At 39.8% G+C, this 19,046-nt stretch overlaps 1 protein-coding gene across 1 annotated transcript in view; it reads left to right on the forward strand.

Annotated features, from left to right (window-relative positions):
- Nucleotides 1-19,046, forward strand: part of LOC132835872 (uncharacterized) — a 128,214-nt gene that overhangs the window by 101,833 nt on the left and 7,335 nt on the right. The window contains exons 11-12 of the mRNA XM_060854970.1: nucleotides 10,419-10,592; nucleotides 11,827-12,031. Coding sequence (XP_060710953.1) covers nucleotides 10,419-10,592; nucleotides 11,827-12,031 — 379 coding nt within the window. The remainder of the gene's footprint in view (nucleotides 1-10,418; nucleotides 10,593-11,826; nucleotides 12,032-19,046) is intronic.

Raw genomic sequence — 19,046 nt, forward strand, 5'->3', positions numbered from 1 at the left:
ACTCTGTCACACTATCCTTAAATAAAAAGTATATAACTTCACATCAATAGATATTACACTGATGTCCTGGTCGCTTTCTCTTGGCCACCTTAAAAAATAATTAAGGCATTGACTGTTAGAGACATGCTTGGAACTTGCCGGTACTTTGTCTCAAACAGAGATTTTTCAACTGTAGATGACGAGCGCCAGCAGGAGGGAGACAGTGTTACAACTACTCTCAGTGTGGACCTAGATTAGAGTGGTGCTGGAAAAGCACAGAAGGTCAGGCAGCATCTGAGGAGCAGGAAAATCAATGTTTCGGGCAAAAGCCCTTCATTAGGAATCCTGCTCCTCGGATGCTGCATGACCTGCTGTACTTTTCCAGCACCACTCTAATCTAGACTCTCATCTCCAGCATCTGCAGTCCTCACTTTAGCCCAGTCTGGACCTGTCCAACACATGCATTTTCTGTATTGGTAGTTTCTGAACAGTGAGCAGGAGCATTACCTTTCCTCCCCCTTTTCCTTGTTTCAAAGCATGGAAATGCTACTGCCAGTTGTAGTGCTGATCTCCTTTCTTGATTTTAGCTAACTCAATTCACACGACAATCAAATCTGGTTTATACTATCAGTAATGATTAACAATACTTGGAGCAACCTTCAAATCCAGTTTTTTATTTAAGTTAGGATATGAGCAGTTTATAGCGAGATATTGATGTATAATGTAAGTGGGCAAAAAGTTGGTGAATGGAATATAATGTGGAGAAACTGAATAAAAGAACTTAAATAAGGAATTAGCAGGACCAACAGGGGTCATGAAAAGTCTAAAGCAAACAGGATTAAGGAGAATCCAAAGACTTTTTATCCATATATAAAAAGCAAGAGCGTAGCCAGGGACAGAGTTGGACTATTCGAGGACAAAGGAGGGAATCTATGTGTGGAGCCACAAGAGATGGTAGAGGTCCTAAACGCATAATTTGTGTCTGTATTCAACAAAGAGAAGGAACTGGTGGAGGATGATCTCAGGGAAGGGAGATCAACCTATTAAAAAGGAAGAGGTGTTGTACATCTTAAAAAGTTTTAAGGTAGATAATGACCCCGGGCCCTGATGGGATCTATCACAGAATATTGAAGGAGGCAAGAGAACAAATTGCTGGAGCATCGACAGACATGTTTGTGTTCTCTTCGGCTACAGGTGAGGTCCCAGAGGACTCAAGAATAGCCAATATTGTTGCATTCTTTAAGAGTGGTAGCAGGGATAAACCAGGAAATTACAGGCCTGTGAGCCTCACATCAGTAGTAGGGAAATTATTGGAAAAGATTCTCAAGGACAAGATCTATATGCATGTAGAAACAAATGGACTTATTATCGATAGGTAGCATGGTTTTGTGTGGGGGAGGTCATGTGTCACTAACTTTTTTTTTAACTAAGTTTTTTTGAAGAGATGACAAAGACAATTGAGGGAAAAGTGGTTGATGTTGTCTGCATGCACTTCAGTAAAACCTTTGGCAGGCTGGTGAAGTCACATGGTGTCAGGGGTGAGCTGACAAGATGGATACAGAACTGGCTTAGTCATAGGAGACGGAGGAAGGATGCTTTTCAGTGGAGGTTTGTGACTAGCAGTGTGCCACAGGGATCAGTGCTGGACCTGGGCTGTTTGTGGTCTGTGTAAATGTATTGGAGGAAAATGTGGCTGGTCTAATTAGTAAATTTGCAGATGATACAAAGATTGATGGAGTTGCGGACATTGAGGAGGATTGTCAGAGGAGACAGCAGGATATAAATCAGTTGGAGGCAGGAGCATAAAAATGGCAGATGGAGTTTAATCTGGACACATAAGAGGTGATGTATTTCGGACGGTCAAGTAGAAATTATAGAGTGAATGGCAGAACCCTTAGGAGTATTGATTTGCAGAGGGATCTAGGTGTGCAGGTCCACAGATCACTGAAGGCGGCACCACAGGTAGATAAGGTAGTAAAAAAAGGCTTATGGCACTAGGCCTTGAGTATAAGGGTAGACATGTTACACTACAGCTTTATAGAACTTTAGTTAGGCCACACTTGGAATGTTGCATAAAAGTCTGGTCACCACACTACAGAAGGATGCTTTGGAGCAGGTACAGAAAAGGATTACCAGAATGTTAGCTGGTATGGGGGATTTTAGCTATGAAGAAAGGTTGGATAGCTTGGTTTGCTTTCACTGGAATGCAGGAGGTTGAGGGGTTATAAGATTGTGAATGGCATGGATAGAGTGGAAAGTATGAGGCTTTTTCTCAGGGTGGAGGAGTCAATTACTAGGGGACACAGGTTGAAGGTGTGTGGGAGTGGTGGTGGTTGTAGTTGGTTGAGGGTGAAGGGGGTGGTTTGGAGGATGAGTTTAATAGAGATATGCGAGTTTTTCAGAGTGGTGAGTGCCTGGAACGCGTTACCAGCGGAGGTGGTGAAAGGAGACATAATATCAGCATCCAAGAAACTCTGGACGAGTACATGAATAGGAAGGGATTAGAGGAATATGGATCCTGTAAGTGAAGGCAGTTTTAGTATGGAAGGGCAAAATGTGTCAGCCGATGCTTGAGGGCCGAAGGGCCCTGTCCTGTGCTGTATTGTTCTTTGTACTCATGTGTTCAATATTGTTCATACTGAAGGCGAGAACAAAAGAACAGTATTTAAATAGAGAAAAACTGCAGAAACCTTCAACACAAAGGAATTTAGGGGATTTGTGCAGGAAAAGCAAAGCTAGCATGCAGGTAATCAGGAAGGATAATGGAATCGTGGCCCTCTGGTCTAGTGAGTGCTAGTGAGACCATATCTTGAGTACTAAGAGCAATATTGGCCCCCTATTTAGGAGAAGATATCACTTGATTGGAGGCAATTTGGAGAAAGTTCCTTAGCATGGTCCCTGTCTTACGAACAAAGGCCAAACTGGCTGGGATTGTAATCATTAGTTTAAAAGGACAAGAGGTTATCCCATTGAAATATTTGGGTTTCTTAACAGTGTAAATGCCGAGAGGATGTTTCCCCTTTTGGGAGAGTCTTGGAACAGATGGTGTAATCTCAGAATTAAGGGGTGCCAATTTAAGACTGAGATGAGGAGAAATTTCTTCTCTGAGCATTGAAAACTCCTTGCATCAGAGAGCTGTGCGGCAGAATCCTTGTGTATATTCAAGGCTGAGATAGATTCTTGATCAATAGGGCAATTGAAGGTTACAGAGAAAGGGCAGAAAGGTGGATGTGAGGAAGGTAGGATCAGTTATGATCCTATTGAATGGCTAAACAGGCTCAAGGGCCACACACACACACTACTCCTGTGCTTATTTCTTTGGTCTTAAGAACTGGATTCAAATTATTATCATCTGCCTTTGTGGGATTTGAATAAATGTTCCTAGAACATTTCTGGGCCTCTGCATTGTTAATTCTGTGACATTGCCACTTCGCCAACATCTCCCCAGTAGAGACTCTGAGCGGTTGGGGTTGCATTGTATACTTAACTGTTGCAAAATACCTTGGTTTTCTTTAGTGTATAGTAGCTTATTTCTCTGGATTTTTCATGTTTGTTGGGATAAATACATGAATTACATAATTTGTTTTCATGTAAATAGTAGATGTAAAAAATCAGATAAATAGGTAGCTAAAATCAATACAGAACAGACATAAAGGGCAGCAGGTCAGTGTTTGAAAAAGATTAAAATTTTGGTTTAGACTCCGAGCACCCTCACTAGGAAAGTTTGACTTCATGTCCATAATTTTCTGTTTTTATGTAAACAAAAATTTGGGGACCACATTAAAGAACTACATAGTAAAGAGAGGGGGTGTTGCAATGGTTAATGTTACAAAAAGAGCCTCCCCAACTGTTCACATTAATAATACCATGTCTTGTATTATTTCATTTGTTGTTGTCAGTTAGGCAGAAATGTGAAGATTTCAGCATCAAGGCCACTTGAACTATCTTGCTTGGTAGAGGAAATGCAGGTTTTGTAACTCCAAATTTTGATTGTTATTTGGGGAAACTGCCATGTTAGGTGAGTTAGCTGATATTCAGTAGCAACAGCCAAAACTTTATAGATGTGATTAGCCAGTGTTCACGATTTCATTTTTAAGCAAAGATTGAAGTTTCCAGATATGTTCAATGAGTCGGGACTTTGAATCTGCTAAATAAACAGTGAAAATCCAGATTTTTCTTTTAAATGGAGGCCTGCACATCATGTGTAAAATGTCATCCAAAGTAGTCAATAACTGGGAATATTGCATAGAAATACTCAGAGAGTCATAGAATTAGTGACCTTTTATAGCCATTTAACATTATCTAAGGATTGTAAACCTTTCTCAATACTGTCTCCAATAGAGCCCTCGAGTTACTTGCCTTTCACCATAAACCATCTTTTGATAATAGAGTGGTTGAATGTGCGACTCAAGAAATGAAATCCAGAAAGTTGTAACTTCCCATTTTAAAAAAAGACACTTCAAACAACAAAAGGAAAGCAACATAACTACAATACTTGTAGATACATGTTTTAAGAGGAAGATACAGCAGTTTGGAATTTCCCAAAGGGAACTTTAATGAATATTCAATTTAGTGATTTGTGCTTGGGCAAGACAAAGTAAATGTTTGCTTCATCATAAAATAAGAACAATATTATAGGGGGCTATGAAGCTTCTGCTGTAATGAAATTATTTTGAGGTGCCAGTATTGGATTGGGGTATACAAAGTTTAAAAATCACACAACACCAGGTTATAGTCCAAAAGGTTTATTTGGAAGTACTAGCTTTCAGAATGCTGCTCCTTGATCACAACCACCTGATGAAGGAGCAGTGCTCAGAAAGTTAGTGCTTCCAAATAAACCTGTTGGATTATAACCTGGTATTGTGTGATTTTTAACGCTTTAATGAAATACAGTCAAGTGCTTTTGCAAGTGTTCACTCTCTCTTCCTCCCTCATTAGATAGACATCATGCAAGCAGTAATTTTTTTTGGGAGGGAAAACAATCAGCTTTTAATGTTATGTTCCAAAGTAGGCTGATTCAAGCTTGTGAATCTTTAGAAAATCCTCATTTTACTTGATGGAACTTCTTTGTTCTACGTGACATTTCTTTTGAGGCAATAAAATGTTCAGTTAGATAACTCGTATCAAGCTTCAAATGTTTCTCATTCTGTTGTGGAAGAATTTCATTGAGGACTGGAGGATGCCATTCTGTCTGAAGATCAGCACAGAAGTTCAAAATGGGATTTGTTTCTTATAAAGCATTGCACACATTTGCAGGGCCCTGATCTGTTTCAAGACCACTGGTTAGAATTGTGACTTTGCACTGAATGTCAACTAGATGAAAATATTAATCTCACGCTTGCCTTCATTTGTCAGTGCATTGAATATCGGAGTTGGGACATCATGTTGTGGCTACACAGGGCATTGGTGAAGCCACTTATAGAATACTGCGTTCAATTCTGGTCTGCCTGCTGAGGGATGACCTTTATAGAAGTTTATAAAATCATGAGGGATATGGCTAGGACAGATAGCCAAGATCTTTTCCCAGGGTAAGGGAGTCCAAAGTTAGGGGGCATAGGTTTAAAGTGAGAGGGGGAAAGATTTAAAAGAGACCTGGGGGACAGAGGGTGGTGGATGTATGGAATGAGCTCCCAGCGGAGGTGGAGGAAGCTGTTACAAGTACAATTTTTAAAAGACATTTGGTTGGGTATATGATAGGAAGTGCTTAGACGGATACGGGACAATTGCTGGCAAATGGGACTAAAGTTAGGATATCTGGTCAGTGTCGATGAGTTGGACCAAAGGGCCTGTTTCTGTGCTGTATAACTATGACTCAAAAAACTAGTCTCCAGTGAAACCTTGACCTCTAGAAATGATAACCATCCAATATTAAATTCATAAAAGGAATCCAAAATTGAGCCTTGGTATTGCTGTGTTCCTTCTCCAGAATCCTAGTTAGACTGATTTCAAATGGTGGCCCACCATTTCTTGTCTTGAAGGTCATTAACATTGCAGTTTAGTTTTGGTCAAGAGGTTCCAAGATCTCATGGCAGATCTATTATGTTTTATTTGGAACTTATGTAACCTAATTTTATGTTTCCTGAGAGGACTTTATGCTATTGTACAGTTGCAGAAATAGAGTCCCGATCTCCCTTACTTCCTTAAGGGTTGTGGTGCATTGTAATAACAAACTAATGAATACTTAATCTTCTTAAGCAGTGCTAAATTAGATTTGTGATGTGTACATGTGGAGCCAGTCTGTTCTGCATTTTGTTCTAGAGAGGTTGGTAAGTCTCTAGTCTTCGAGAATTCTCTCTTCAGGTAAACTCTAAGTTGACTCACTTTGTTTTCTAACTTGGCTTCTGTATGTTTGCTGTACATGGATGCTGAACAAAAGATGAAGAGGTTAAAATAGCCTATTTCAACTTGATCATCCTAATAATGAAACTATTCCTTCATGGGCTAATCTGATAAGCCATACGGAGGACAATATATCCATATTAAAGCTGAATTTGCTTAGTTAACTGATTCTGGCTGTTATGGGTCTTCAAACACTCCCACGTGAGGGTTGATTAAATAAATTCATTGGTATACCCTCAGTATTGATCAGAGAGTCCTTTGGAAAATATGCGTATGTGAATTGGGTCAGTTGTGATGCCCATGAAGTTCAGTATACTTGTACATAAGATCTTATCTTTTGATTAAGCCAGGAGAGAACTGATGGTTTCTGCAGAGGCATAGCCCAGCAGGAGAAGAAAGATGGCAAGTTTAGTTTACAGTTGCACATTTGTGCAGTGAAGGAAGGTTCCTTCACCACATTTCCTATGTGGTCTTCATAGGAAATGAAATACTCTCATTTTTCCCTTGATAAATGTTTTGCCATTGCCAGGTTTTGAGAAACTTTAGTTCCTTCAGCAAACTCCATTCTCTAACTATCAATTTCTTCCCTTTATCTTGAGTATCTCAGGCTACACGAGATCTTGGCATTGTAATTGACCCCATGTTGTGTTGCAGCCGCATATCCAACACAGTATCATCATCTGACTTGACCCTTACCTCATTTGATCTGTTGCTTAAATACTCATTCTTGCCTTTGTTACTTCCACTCTCAACTATTTCAATATTCTCTTGTCTAGCTTCTCACATGCTGCACACTGCAAACTTGACCTGAAAACTTCCTTATGTTCTAATGTTGCCAAATCACATTGACCCATTATCCACGTATACATAGATTTGCATTGACTCCTGTTTTGTCAAGCTTCCAGTTTAAAATTTTCATCTTGTTTTCACACTTCTCTCTGTAACCTCATTCCACCCTACCAGCTCCAGTTCTAGCTGTCCAAGATATCTGTGCTTCTCCAATTTTATCTTCATGCACAATCCTGATTTTTAATCACTCCACTGATGATGGCCCTGCCACCATCTACCTTAATCCTAGTCTCTAAAACTTTTCCATCTCTCTATCCTTCCTCTTTAGACTGTGAGGTCATTTGGTTGAGCATACCATTCTGTGGTTTCAAATTTAATTTGATAATCATGTGAAATGTCTTGGTTAGATTTGCAATATTAAAAGTGCTATATAAATGCAAGTTATTGTTAAGACTGCCTATTCTCAGAAATTCTTAATTGTGAGGATAAAATTACGTGAGGATGAGGAAAACATTTTCGATGGTATCAGTACTACTTTCCATTAGTAACTCAACATATGTTCACCCGATTATTGAGTCAGGACAATATAATAAACTAGAAAAGCAAAATTAGTAATTGGTTGGATTAGTTTAAACTGCATTAACCTTTTTGATATAAAGTACCTGCAGTATATCAACATCAATGCATGTTTCCCAAGGTTGGGAAATTTGGGTATCCTCTCGTACAGCCTGTTACAAGGAATTTATCAGTCTTTATTGGGAATAGAAATAGGATGCTCATGAGTACAGCTTGTGTTGTCAATAATCCCAGTTAACAGAAGGTTTCATGGCACTATGCACAGTGGACCTTGCTTAAGATGGATCACAGCTCAGTAATTAAAATTACAGATTGCCTGTGTCCTATTTTTGTTAATGATTTGTAGACTGAAAGAATGCATATATTTAATATTTTTGTTTGTTTTGCAATTTGGCTCAAATTAACTGGATTGCGGGGAGAATATTGGGTGAGACTTCCCTATTCCATTTATTGTGGATCCCCTGAGGTTTTGTTAAATTTGGGAACTTGCCACATCGAGCAAAATGGTAAATCCTGGTTCTGGCTGCGCTGGCTTAGAATGCTGTTGCCCCAAACAGGATTAATTGCTTTGGCATAACAGTGGAATGGTTACTTTCTCTGCCAGACCATTTGCTATCCTCCTCTTTAATTTTATGACATTAATGTCTTATTTTGCATGCTCCATTTTCAAAGATCATTCTTAATTTCTGGTCATGTACAACTAGTGAAATTATAACTCATGCCTTGGACTGTGCAATGCAGCATGCTTGTGCATCAGTGGTTGGCAGTTCTGTTTTCAGTTGTGTTAAGTGGCTAATTAAATGGTTCTCTCATGCCTTTGGAGGCTGATGGAAGAGAGCTTGCATTGGTAATTATCAAGCCTCAGACTATCTAATATGTAGAATGAAGGGGAGAGAAGTCATTCAGTACAGTCCATACTCTTCAATGTCTTGAGTTCTTGAATCCTTACCAGGGTGGCAGATTAAGACTCGCCTCCTGTTCAATGCTTGATGGTTCGCTCTGACTTTACTTCATTATGCTTGATGCAGCTTTTAAATTGACTTTCACGTTTTTGCTGATCTTGAGAACTTCTAACCAATCTCAATGTAACCACTGGTTGTGATTTTCACGAGAGCCTCAAGATTTTACCTTTTCAATTTGTTTTTGAGGCATGGGTATTGCAGATAAGGCCAGCATTTATTTCTCTAGAGAATGCAAGCCAGCATCTGGGACCACTGCTATCCTTGGGTGTAGGGGCACTCTCAGTGCTGTAAAAAGGGAACTTCAGGATTTTGACCCAGTGATAGTGAAGGATGATGATAATAGTTACAGGTTCGGATGGTATCTGGCTTGGATGGAATTTGGAAGGTGGTGTTTCCATGCTATGTCTTCTGTCCTTTGGACTTCTAGTGGAGACTAAGGGCTTGGAAGGTGGTGTCAAAGAGAGCTTGTTGCTCTAGTGTATGTTGCAGATGGTACTTACAGCTGCCACTGTGTCCCAGCAGTGGAGGAGTGAATAGTTAAAGTGGTGTAAGTGTTGGTGCTGATCAGATGGGCTACTTTGTCTTCTGTGATGTCAGATTTCTTGTAGATTGTAGGAGTAGTATCCTCTAAGTAATTGGAGAACACATCTGGCCTCTGTCTTTAAGATGGTGGAGAGGCTTTGGGGAGTAGGGAGAACAGTTCCCTTACAATTCCCAACCTCTGACCTTATCTTGTAAACACAGCGCTCGTGTGGCTGGTCCACTTTGGTTTCTGCTCAATGATAATTTATCTTCCCCCTCTCACCTGGGCACCTCTCTCCCTTACCCGTGCCCCTCTCACCCTGCTTGTGGTGGCAGTTCTGGGAGTAGGAGCTGCACCATAATGGGCAATCCTGGGGGAAGGAGCTGCACTGTAGTCAGTTGAAATGTTTGCCATTCTTCAATTATAAACAAATGCTCGTTTCTGACATGGACTTGATAGGCTGAATAGCCTGTTTGAAGTATTTGGAGTACTGAAGTAAGTGTTTGTTCATGAATTGTGTGCTGCTGTCACATTAGTATCTTTCATACCCACAGTTTGACAGGTCCACATTTCCATTGGTTTCAGTCTATATTGCTTGCAGCAATGTAGTAATGTTTCAGACAACATGAAGATTCGATCAAAATGTATGTTTGAACAAATGTGATTTTCCATCCAGATTTTAATCAGTACAGCCAAAATTTGAAAGGCAATTCATTGAAGGTTGTCTTTAAAAAACAGAGAGGTAGTAATTGTTCAGTGGTAAATGCTAGTTTTAGGATAAATCACCAAGTGGACTCCTGGGCTTCCTTTACTTTGCAACTCTTTCTCCTGCCTCCAAATACCTGGCTTGATGCATGGATGACAAGTGACTGAGTATGTGTTTGCGTGAGAACTGCGTGATTGGAAGTGGTGCATCTTTCTGCTTTGCAGTCATTGAGGATTTCCTAGTCAGATAGGGCATCATCCATAATGCAGAGCTCTTACTCCAGCTCTCTATTCCATTGTCCATCTCCCAGCCGCCTAACATCTTTACCAATCCTTGTCCTCCAAAAGCAGGCCCTCATGGTTATGTGATGTTTCAGTTTCCCTCAGCCCCCTCTAAAGAAAACCTACAGTCAGTGCTAAACTTGAGAGCCTTTAATTATGCTGGGAACTAGGTTGAGACCTGCCAGAACCTCAAATTAAAATTAGCAAATCAAACTGTGGAAGGCAGGGTGGTAACTGAATCTTAATTTCATTTTGGACAACAGAGCACCCAGTCAAGTTAGGAACCTGTGAGTATTGTGGAGTGACACTAACCACGGGTGTAGGCCTCTCCAACCACATGCGTGGCCATCTGAAATCTGGATTGAAAAGGAAGTTACCGAGTCTGTCTCAGTTTGAGGAACTCCACGAAAAGGCTGAACCTGCACTCACCGACACATGTGAGACCCTTTGGCTTTGTATAACTTAACCAACAAAAACAAAACTAAATATGAACTTTGACAGTGCTGGGGAGAAAACTTGTTAACTTGAAAAGCACTGTCAAGGAAACTGTGTAATTATACGTGCTGTGATCCAGACACAAAGTTCTACCCCTCCCTAATGAGATTGAGCCACCATTTCATTGACATGCTTGAGAATGCAAAGCCTAACCCTAGAAGTTCAGGACTAGTTGCAGCTTTTGCTTGCTTATGTATATAAGTTTCTTTCTTTTTTGTTTTGCTTTAATTTGCACGTGAGTGGATTGTATTTATTGTACCTCTTTTGTTCTCGCACTCTTTTCCCCTGTGTAGAAACCGAACCATGGTGTATAATTCATTGTAATGTGTAAGTAAGCCTATACCGGTATGAGATCAAGCCCCGTTTGCATGCGGTTTGGCAACTTAGAAAATCCTGCATAACATTCACCTTGCAAGCATAACTTTCTGAGTTCAATAATTTCAGGGAAGGGGAGGTTAGTAGGTGGAAGAATAGATGAAAAGAACTGCGCTGATACACTCCTCTCCTATTTAGAGCATAACCTGTAGTTAAGAATTGTGTTCTGCACTGAATGTGAAAAAGACATGGTGCCGGAACGTAATTGATAAATGGCATTTCTCTTATGGCCAATCAGTTTGTCGCCAATGTGGAATAGTCCAGTTGATAAGTGCAGTTAAACCCTCTAAATGACCATTTGCATACACGAGAGGAAAATTATGCTCGAACTGTGCCACAGTTCCAGAAATAAGATTTTATTTGTTCTCTCCCAAACTCCATAACAGAAGCAGCTAATTCAGTACATCTTAAAACTCTTAAGATGCAGTAATCTGTAGCTTCCTACAGCTTGCTTGAATACGGTTGACATTCATGTATCAGAATATTACTGATTAAAGTATATCAAGCTTGAACAAAGTGTCTACTGACTCTTGAACAGTGTTGAGTAAGTCATTTAGTAATGTTGTTCCTCGTTCCAAGTATGTTTAAGCCCATTAATGCCATGACTTTCTGTGAAAGTTATTTAGGAATTTTTAATAGAGCAATGTGATCTTTGGAGGGTTTAATTGTACTTCCTGTTTACAGTAAATGGTGACAACACCTGCAATTATTCTTAGGAATGCCTTCCTCAAAGGTGGAAATGGACATGAATTTTATGCATTGACTGAAACAGCAACCTAACGAATTCTCTTTCGTGTTCAGACTATGAGCGTAAGCAGCATAAGCCGGTGGTATGTACAGAGAACGTGTCACCAAAACGAGAGGAAGGGAAGGAGACAAAAACGTTCAGGCCAAAATCAGAGGAACCAAGACCTCTCCGAGTGAGACCTGTGATCTTTCCGGTGCCGAAGCCTGAGCCCATCTCACTGGTGAAGTTTATAGGAAACATCTACACTCTGAAATGCAGGTAAATGGCCCAGTCATGCTGTGGAATACGTTTGTTCATATTGCTGTGTGGAACATTAGAGCTGATGTTGTGTAAAATTTGTATTTAGTGATATGAGCAAGGCAGCATTTATTGCCAGTGCTCCATTTCCTGAAAGGATGGTGTAGGACTTTTGGAATTTGTGGGCTGGAATTTCCATAATGATATTGATTTCCAGGCTATTGAAACAGTCTCCACTGAGGGATATATTTCTTTGTCTAGCTTGGAAAGGGATGCGGTGATGTTGTTATCACAACTCAGCCGCACTTAGCTTCCTTTGTGGTAGAAAATGTAGGGAGAGTGTAGACAAGTGATGTACGCTAATTGGGGATTCACTTGGACCCATGCCTGTAGACATGGACTTAAATTTTGGCTTTTGGATTAGGAAGTGCATATTTTCAATGGGTAAGTCTAAATAAATGCCTGTGAAAGTGCATCTAGATTGCCTCCATTTCTGTCCTGTTTCATCTGCCTTCCTGGCTGCAGACATTCATATTCAAATAAATGCAAAGAAGTGCCATATGACTGGGGTGACCAAGTATTCCAACATCCTAACAGTTTTCTCAAAATTGCTGAAAGATCTGGATTTTTAGCTTCACTGTGAGCTCCTCCCCTTTTAGCTGCCCCTCTTGTTTCTAAACTTTTATGTTCCATTTACTATTGGCAAACACAAAAAGGCTGTGCTACACTTCACCCTGGGGATTGAACTTTTAAAAGGAGAGGGATGAGGAAAGCAAATATTTCCTAGTCGCATTCCTTTCAATTTGCGGGAGCACCTTATATTTCCCTTGGATGTTCAAGTTGGCAGTATTGGAGATGAACAAATGCTCTTTTTCACTGGAAAAGGTACAGAATGACTTAAAAGACAAAAGAGACCAGTCAACAAGGAAAAGTAATGTTTATTACTGTAGGCGAGTGATAAGGGTGGAGAGAGAGGCTGGGAAGCAGAGTGGCTTCAGGGGTGGGACATGAGCAAGCAGGGGGCCCTAATTGAGGCTATAATCCCTGGCATGGGGTGCCTCATTATTCAGTCTTAAAGTAATATCTGAATAGGAGTAGGCCATTCAGTTCCTTGAGCTTGTTTTGCCATTCGATGAGATTATGGCTGATCTATGGCCGAACTCCTTATACCAGCCTTTGGATCCTATTCCTTAATATCTTTACAAAAATGTATCCATCTCAAATTTAAAATTAACAACTGATTCTACATCCACTGCTGTTTATGGAAAAGAGTTCCAAATATCTGTCATGTGTAAACGTGCTTCCTAAAATCCCTCCTGAACATTCCAGCCCGAATTCTGAGACTGTGCTTCCAGTTCAAGAATCCCCAACCAGTAGAAATAGTTTATTTCATAGTTCATCTACCGTGTCTTATTCTGTTAATAGCTTGAAGGTTCAATCAAAAGTACTTGCTAACCTTCTAAATTCTAGAGAAAATGGGCCAGATTTGTGTAATCCTCATAACTTAACCTGAAGTCCAGGTATCATTTTTATCAACCTGTGTTATACTCCCTCCAAGGTCAATATATTCTTCCAAAGATGTGGTGCCAGATCTGCTCTCCAAATGGGGTCAAACCAGGGTTTTGTAGCATAAATTCTATTCCCTTGTACTCAAGTTCTCTTGATATAAAGGCTGGTATTCCATTAACTTTCTGGATTAGATTTTGCACCTGTTCATGAGAGTTTAAAGGTCTGCACACCTAAACCCCCAGGTCTCTTTGGGCATTCACTTCATACCATCCAGAAAGTACTCTGACCTATCCTTTCTTTAGTCCAAAATGGATAGCACCATATTTGCTTACATTGAACTCCATCCGACACGGTTTTGCCCATTCATTTAGTTTATCAATATTCATTTGTAGCTTTATGCCATCGGCTACACTGTATAATACCTCTGTCAGCAAGTTTTGATGTATGACTTTCTATGCTAGTATCCAAGTCATTAATCTGAACAATTGAGGCACTAACAGATCCTTGTAGGACACCACTGGTCATATCCTACAAATTTGATATTATCCCTAGTTTCTGTCAATTGCTGCTCAACAAAATTTCTAGCCTTGTCAATAATTTGCCCTCAGTTTGTGGACTTTGACCTTAGTTAACAGTCTGTTTTGTGAGACTTTAGCAAATGCCTTCAGGATGCCCATACAAGGGGATGCAATGGCCTGGTGGTATTATCACTAGACTATTAATCCAGAGACCTAGGTTCAAATTTTTAAAATGTCTATAATTAAAGGTCTAATGATCATGAAACCATTGTCAGAAAAATGTATCTAGTTGTTAATATCCTTTGGGGAAGCAAACTATCATCCTTACCTAGTCGGACCTACATATGACTCCAAAGCCAATGTTATGGGCCAGACCAAATCCCCTCAAATTATATTTAGAAGGTAGTCTAGTCCCCACCCTTTTCTTATTTTTAGAGGCAAGTGTAAGGAATACCGGATACAATTTGATTAGACAAGCTATCAATCTTGAATCAAAGCACATGTTATTCTTACAGCACAGTTAAAATACAGACAAAATAAGAATTTTTGAAAATTAGCGAAGCTGTAACTCTATCAAAATACTTAAAATAACTTTAATGTTAACAACCATTGTTAAGCTGTTTCATGATAATAGCGTCCCATAAATACATCCTTGATGAAGACGCATTCAGTGAAATAGATTGTCTCACAGGCAATGTTTCTCCAGTCCAGGAAGAAGTCCAGCATTTTGCTGTGGCAGGGAGGAATGTATAGCAGCTTCTGAACTCCAACAGCTACTGAAAGTTAAACTAAAATCCTGGTTCTATGGGAGCATGGCCCTACACTTCCATGCTGCTTCTATTGTTCCCAACTTTTTTTTAAAGAAGAACACGAGGCTTGACAAGCTGTTTACTTTATTAGTTTGGAACAGGCTGCTTGACACCTCTGTCTCAACATCTCTTAATTTAAATAAATTCAGGACCAAAATGGAATCATCACACCACAGCAATATGGTTGACTCAATTGCCCTCTGAGCAGTTAGGGATGGGCAATAAATACTGACCTAATCAGCGATGCCCATGTACTGTGGATGAATTTTTTTTTTAATTTAAACAACATCCATAGATATTCCCTGTCCACTACCTTCTTGACGTCTTCAAACATTTCAGTGAAGTTTGTCAGGTTTGATCTACCTGTCATGAATCCATGCTCACTCTCCCTGAATAACTGAAAATTTCAAGGTGTTCAATTGCCCCACTCTTGATTATAAGTTCCAACAATACCCCCACTACTGATGATGCACGAACTGGTCTGTAGTTTTATTTTCCGGTTCCACGTTCTTTAAGAAATGGAGTGATTTGCAGTTTTCTAATCCAGAGGGATGACTCCTGTATCATGCTCAGATGGAAACTTTCTCTTGAGTTTGATGTCCCTGGTAAGTTTTCTTTCATTATCATTCTTATAAGCTGCTTTGTGGCCCTTTGTTCATCTTCTTATCTTCCCCATTCAGCAGGATCTGCACTGTTTCTTGCATTTTTGTAAGCCCTTTTAGTTTTCGGCTGTCCCTTATCTCTTTAGGTCTCCATGGGTGTTTTTTCGGTGAAGTGGAGCTTTATCCTGTCAGGGGTATAAATTGGTTTTGTATTGCGTTTCATGTTTCTTTAAACATCCTCCACTGTTCTTGATTGTTTTATCAAATAGCATATTTTCCCAGTTTACTGTTGACAGACTTTGTCTTATTAAAGTCGGCCTTTCCTAAGCCTAAAATTCTAACAGCTGATTCATGCTTTTCACTTTCAAATGCTACATTGAACTAGATCATGTTATGATTACGTTTGATAACCGTTCTTGTGCAGTAAGGTTACTAATTACATTTGGCTCATGACTCACTACTAAATCCAATATTGCTTTTCCCTGTGCTGCATCCAGGACATATTGCTGTAAGAAATTAGCCTGGACACACTCCATAAATTCTCTACCTTTCTGACAGGAGATAGAGTCATAGAGATATGCAGCACAAAAACAGACCTTCAGTCCAACTCATCCACGCCGACCAGATATCCTAAATTAATTTAGTCCTACGTTCTTGTCTGCCTCTCCCAATCTATGTTAAAGTTATAATTCCCCAATAATGCTGCCCTGGCTTTGCTACACACTTGCATAATTTCTGCATTTATAGCATTTCAGAGCTGCTACCAGAAGTCTCTATACACACCTACTACAGTTTTAGATGCTTTACTGTCTCTTAGTTCCATCCATATGGTCTCCACTGAAAGCTTTGTCCTCATTCTATCTTCCCTCACCATTGAATAATTTTGTTTCTACATCTTCTCAGTCATTTTCCCTGTTTGTCTTGTTAACCTTTATAACTTGGTATATTTAGTTCCCGGTCCTTCAGGTTCAACCGTACCCACTCTGCAACCCTCAAAGTTGCTGCTTTGTGCTCATTGTGGCTTTTTGATCAAGGTCAGATTGAATTGGGTCCCAGCAAGTGAAACGTTCTCTGTGAGCTTTCCATTTTTCTTGTATTTTTTGGCAAGCACAAATTCATTCATTACACCTGAAGTGTTAATAAGGTCATTGCCTTTTGGACACATTAACTAAATCTGATCATTTTTTCCAAACCTTCAAGCATTTACACCACTGGTACCAATCACCACTGTTTAGCAGCAACAAGCAACAGAAGTTGAGGATTATGGAGACAGCTTTATATTGCAATGAAATATAACCTGCAGGCAGGATGTAAATACCTGATATGCATTTTCCTGGTCAAGGATAATTTATTGTTTACATGGCATCTCTGTATAGGAATTCTGTGTAGAGGTATTGGTAGGCACATGAGCTTAAATTACTTTGTGTTTCTGCATGCTTTGAATGTTTTTGAGGATGAGAGGTGTTTGTTACAATTGCTATGCTACTCTGCAAACTTCTGCAAAGTTGCATCCTTTTTAGGACTTGTTATCCCTCTCTTGTAACTGCATTTTTCTTCAAATGAGACTGAGATGAGGGACTGTCCAGCTGTTTTTCAAGTACCGAGTGTGCACTTGTTGCTCCTTTTCTCGTTATGTTTTAAGATCCAGAGGTTCTTTATGCCACCTTTCCCTCCCACTTGTGCTCAGCTGCTCGATAATGGTGAACACAGTCCTATGCCAGCTACCCAACTAGTCAGGTCACTCCAGTTACTGCTGCCTTATTCTGGGAGATATCAACATGTGACTTCCTACCTTTAACTGCTCTGGTCCCAGACTCCTATTTGTCTGTCACTATTGACATGGTGATACATGAAGGATTATTGTGCAAAGTAAGAGCTCATGGTAATGGGGAAAATTAATAGCATGAATAGAAAATTGGTTGGCTAGTTGGAAGAAAACAGCAATGTGCATATGTGGCAGGATGTGATGAATTAGATCCCATGGGAGTCTCTGTTGGGCCCTCAATTTTTTTTTACTGTTTATATCAATGGCTTAGATGAGGGGAGCAAAGTCATGGGATAAATTTGAAAATGACAAAGCTTGCTAGAAAGTTACTATGAAGTTGACATTATCATGGAGATGGACATGGATTGTGAGAGCAAAAATCTGGTGGCTGGATTGTGTAATGTGAAAAATAAGTGGTTCATTTTGGCAGGAAGACTAAAATAGCCAATTAGTTAAGAGTAGAACTGCTACAGAATTCTGAGATGAAGAGTGATCTAGCTGTTTTAGTGCATGACTCACAAAATGTTGACATATACAGTTAAAAATCATACAACACCAGGTTATAGTCCAACAGGTTTAATTGGAAGCACACTAGCTTTTGGAGCGACGCATCGGATGAAGGAGCGTCGCTCCGAAAGCTAGAGTGCTTCCAATGAAACCTGTTGGACTATAACCTGGTGTTGTGTGATTTTTAACTGTCTACACCCCAGTCCAACACCAGCAGCGAGTGATTAGGGAGGCTCATGGAATATTTTCCTTTAATTATGAGAGGAATATGACACAAGTTAGAGGTTGTGCCTCACTTGTATAGCATTGGTGAGACCACAATACTGTCTGCAGTTTTGGTCTCCTGATTAAAGGAAGAACATAAATGCATTGAAGGCGTTTCAGATCTTTAGTAGATTGCTGCTTAGAATGAGGATAGGCTGGGTTTGTTTTCAGTGGAGTTTAGAAAAGTGAGGAAATTTCAAAGATCTTGAATGGTTTTGACAAGGTGAATGTGAAAAAAATGTTTCTTCATGTGGGTGACTAGATGATAGGATCCTTTCTATGATAAGAAATTGAGTGGTTGCTCTTTCTGGACAGAAATGAGGGGAAATATTTTTTCATTGTTGGGCAAGTTTGGGACACACCTGCCTCAGAAGACAGTAGAGTTGGGACTGTTGGGACCTTTAAGTTGAGGTGAATTTATTTATTTTAAGGGTTTTGGTCACATATTGGAGAGTGGAATTCAGGACACGAATAGATATCATCTTGTTAAATGGTGTAAAAAATGAGGTCTGCAGATGCTGGAGATCACAGCTGCAAATGTGTTGCTGGTCAAAGCACAGCAGGTTAGGCAGCATCTCAGGAATAGAGAATTCGACGTTTCGAGCATAAGCCCTTCATCAGGAATAAGTTTTATGGTGTTAAATGGTGTGCAAACTTGAAGGTCCGAATGTCAACTTCTGCCTCTTAATGTTTGTTCTTATGAAGTCCTGCCTTCCAAGATGTGGTGTCCTGTTTTTGACTTTTCAAAATCCTGTCACAGTGCACACAAATTGGGTCATAAGGGGAGCTGGTTTACACTGACTGGACAGGACGCATGCTGCTAAATGTAAATTGAACAGTATTCACACCAAGAAACTATTACTGAAGTATACAGTCTTTGGTTCTCTATAATATTCATTGGAAGTGTATTGGATTAAATCAAGCAGTTTGAGGATAAGTTGATGTTGAATGACACTGTCATTGTCAGAGCCTTGTAATGAAACTTCCATGGCTATCTTTCCTTTAAAAAAAATTGGTTCCTGGCTTGTGGCTGGTAATATCATGCCCCTTATTCTATCCACA

This window comes from Hemiscyllium ocellatum, chromosome 45, assembly GCF_020745735.1.
Source record: "Hemiscyllium ocellatum isolate sHemOce1 chromosome 45, sHemOce1.pat.X.cur, whole genome shotgun sequence".
In the NCBI taxonomy this organism is placed as follows: Eukaryota; Metazoa; Chordata; class Chondrichthyes; order Orectolobiformes; family Hemiscylliidae; genus Hemiscyllium; species Hemiscyllium ocellatum.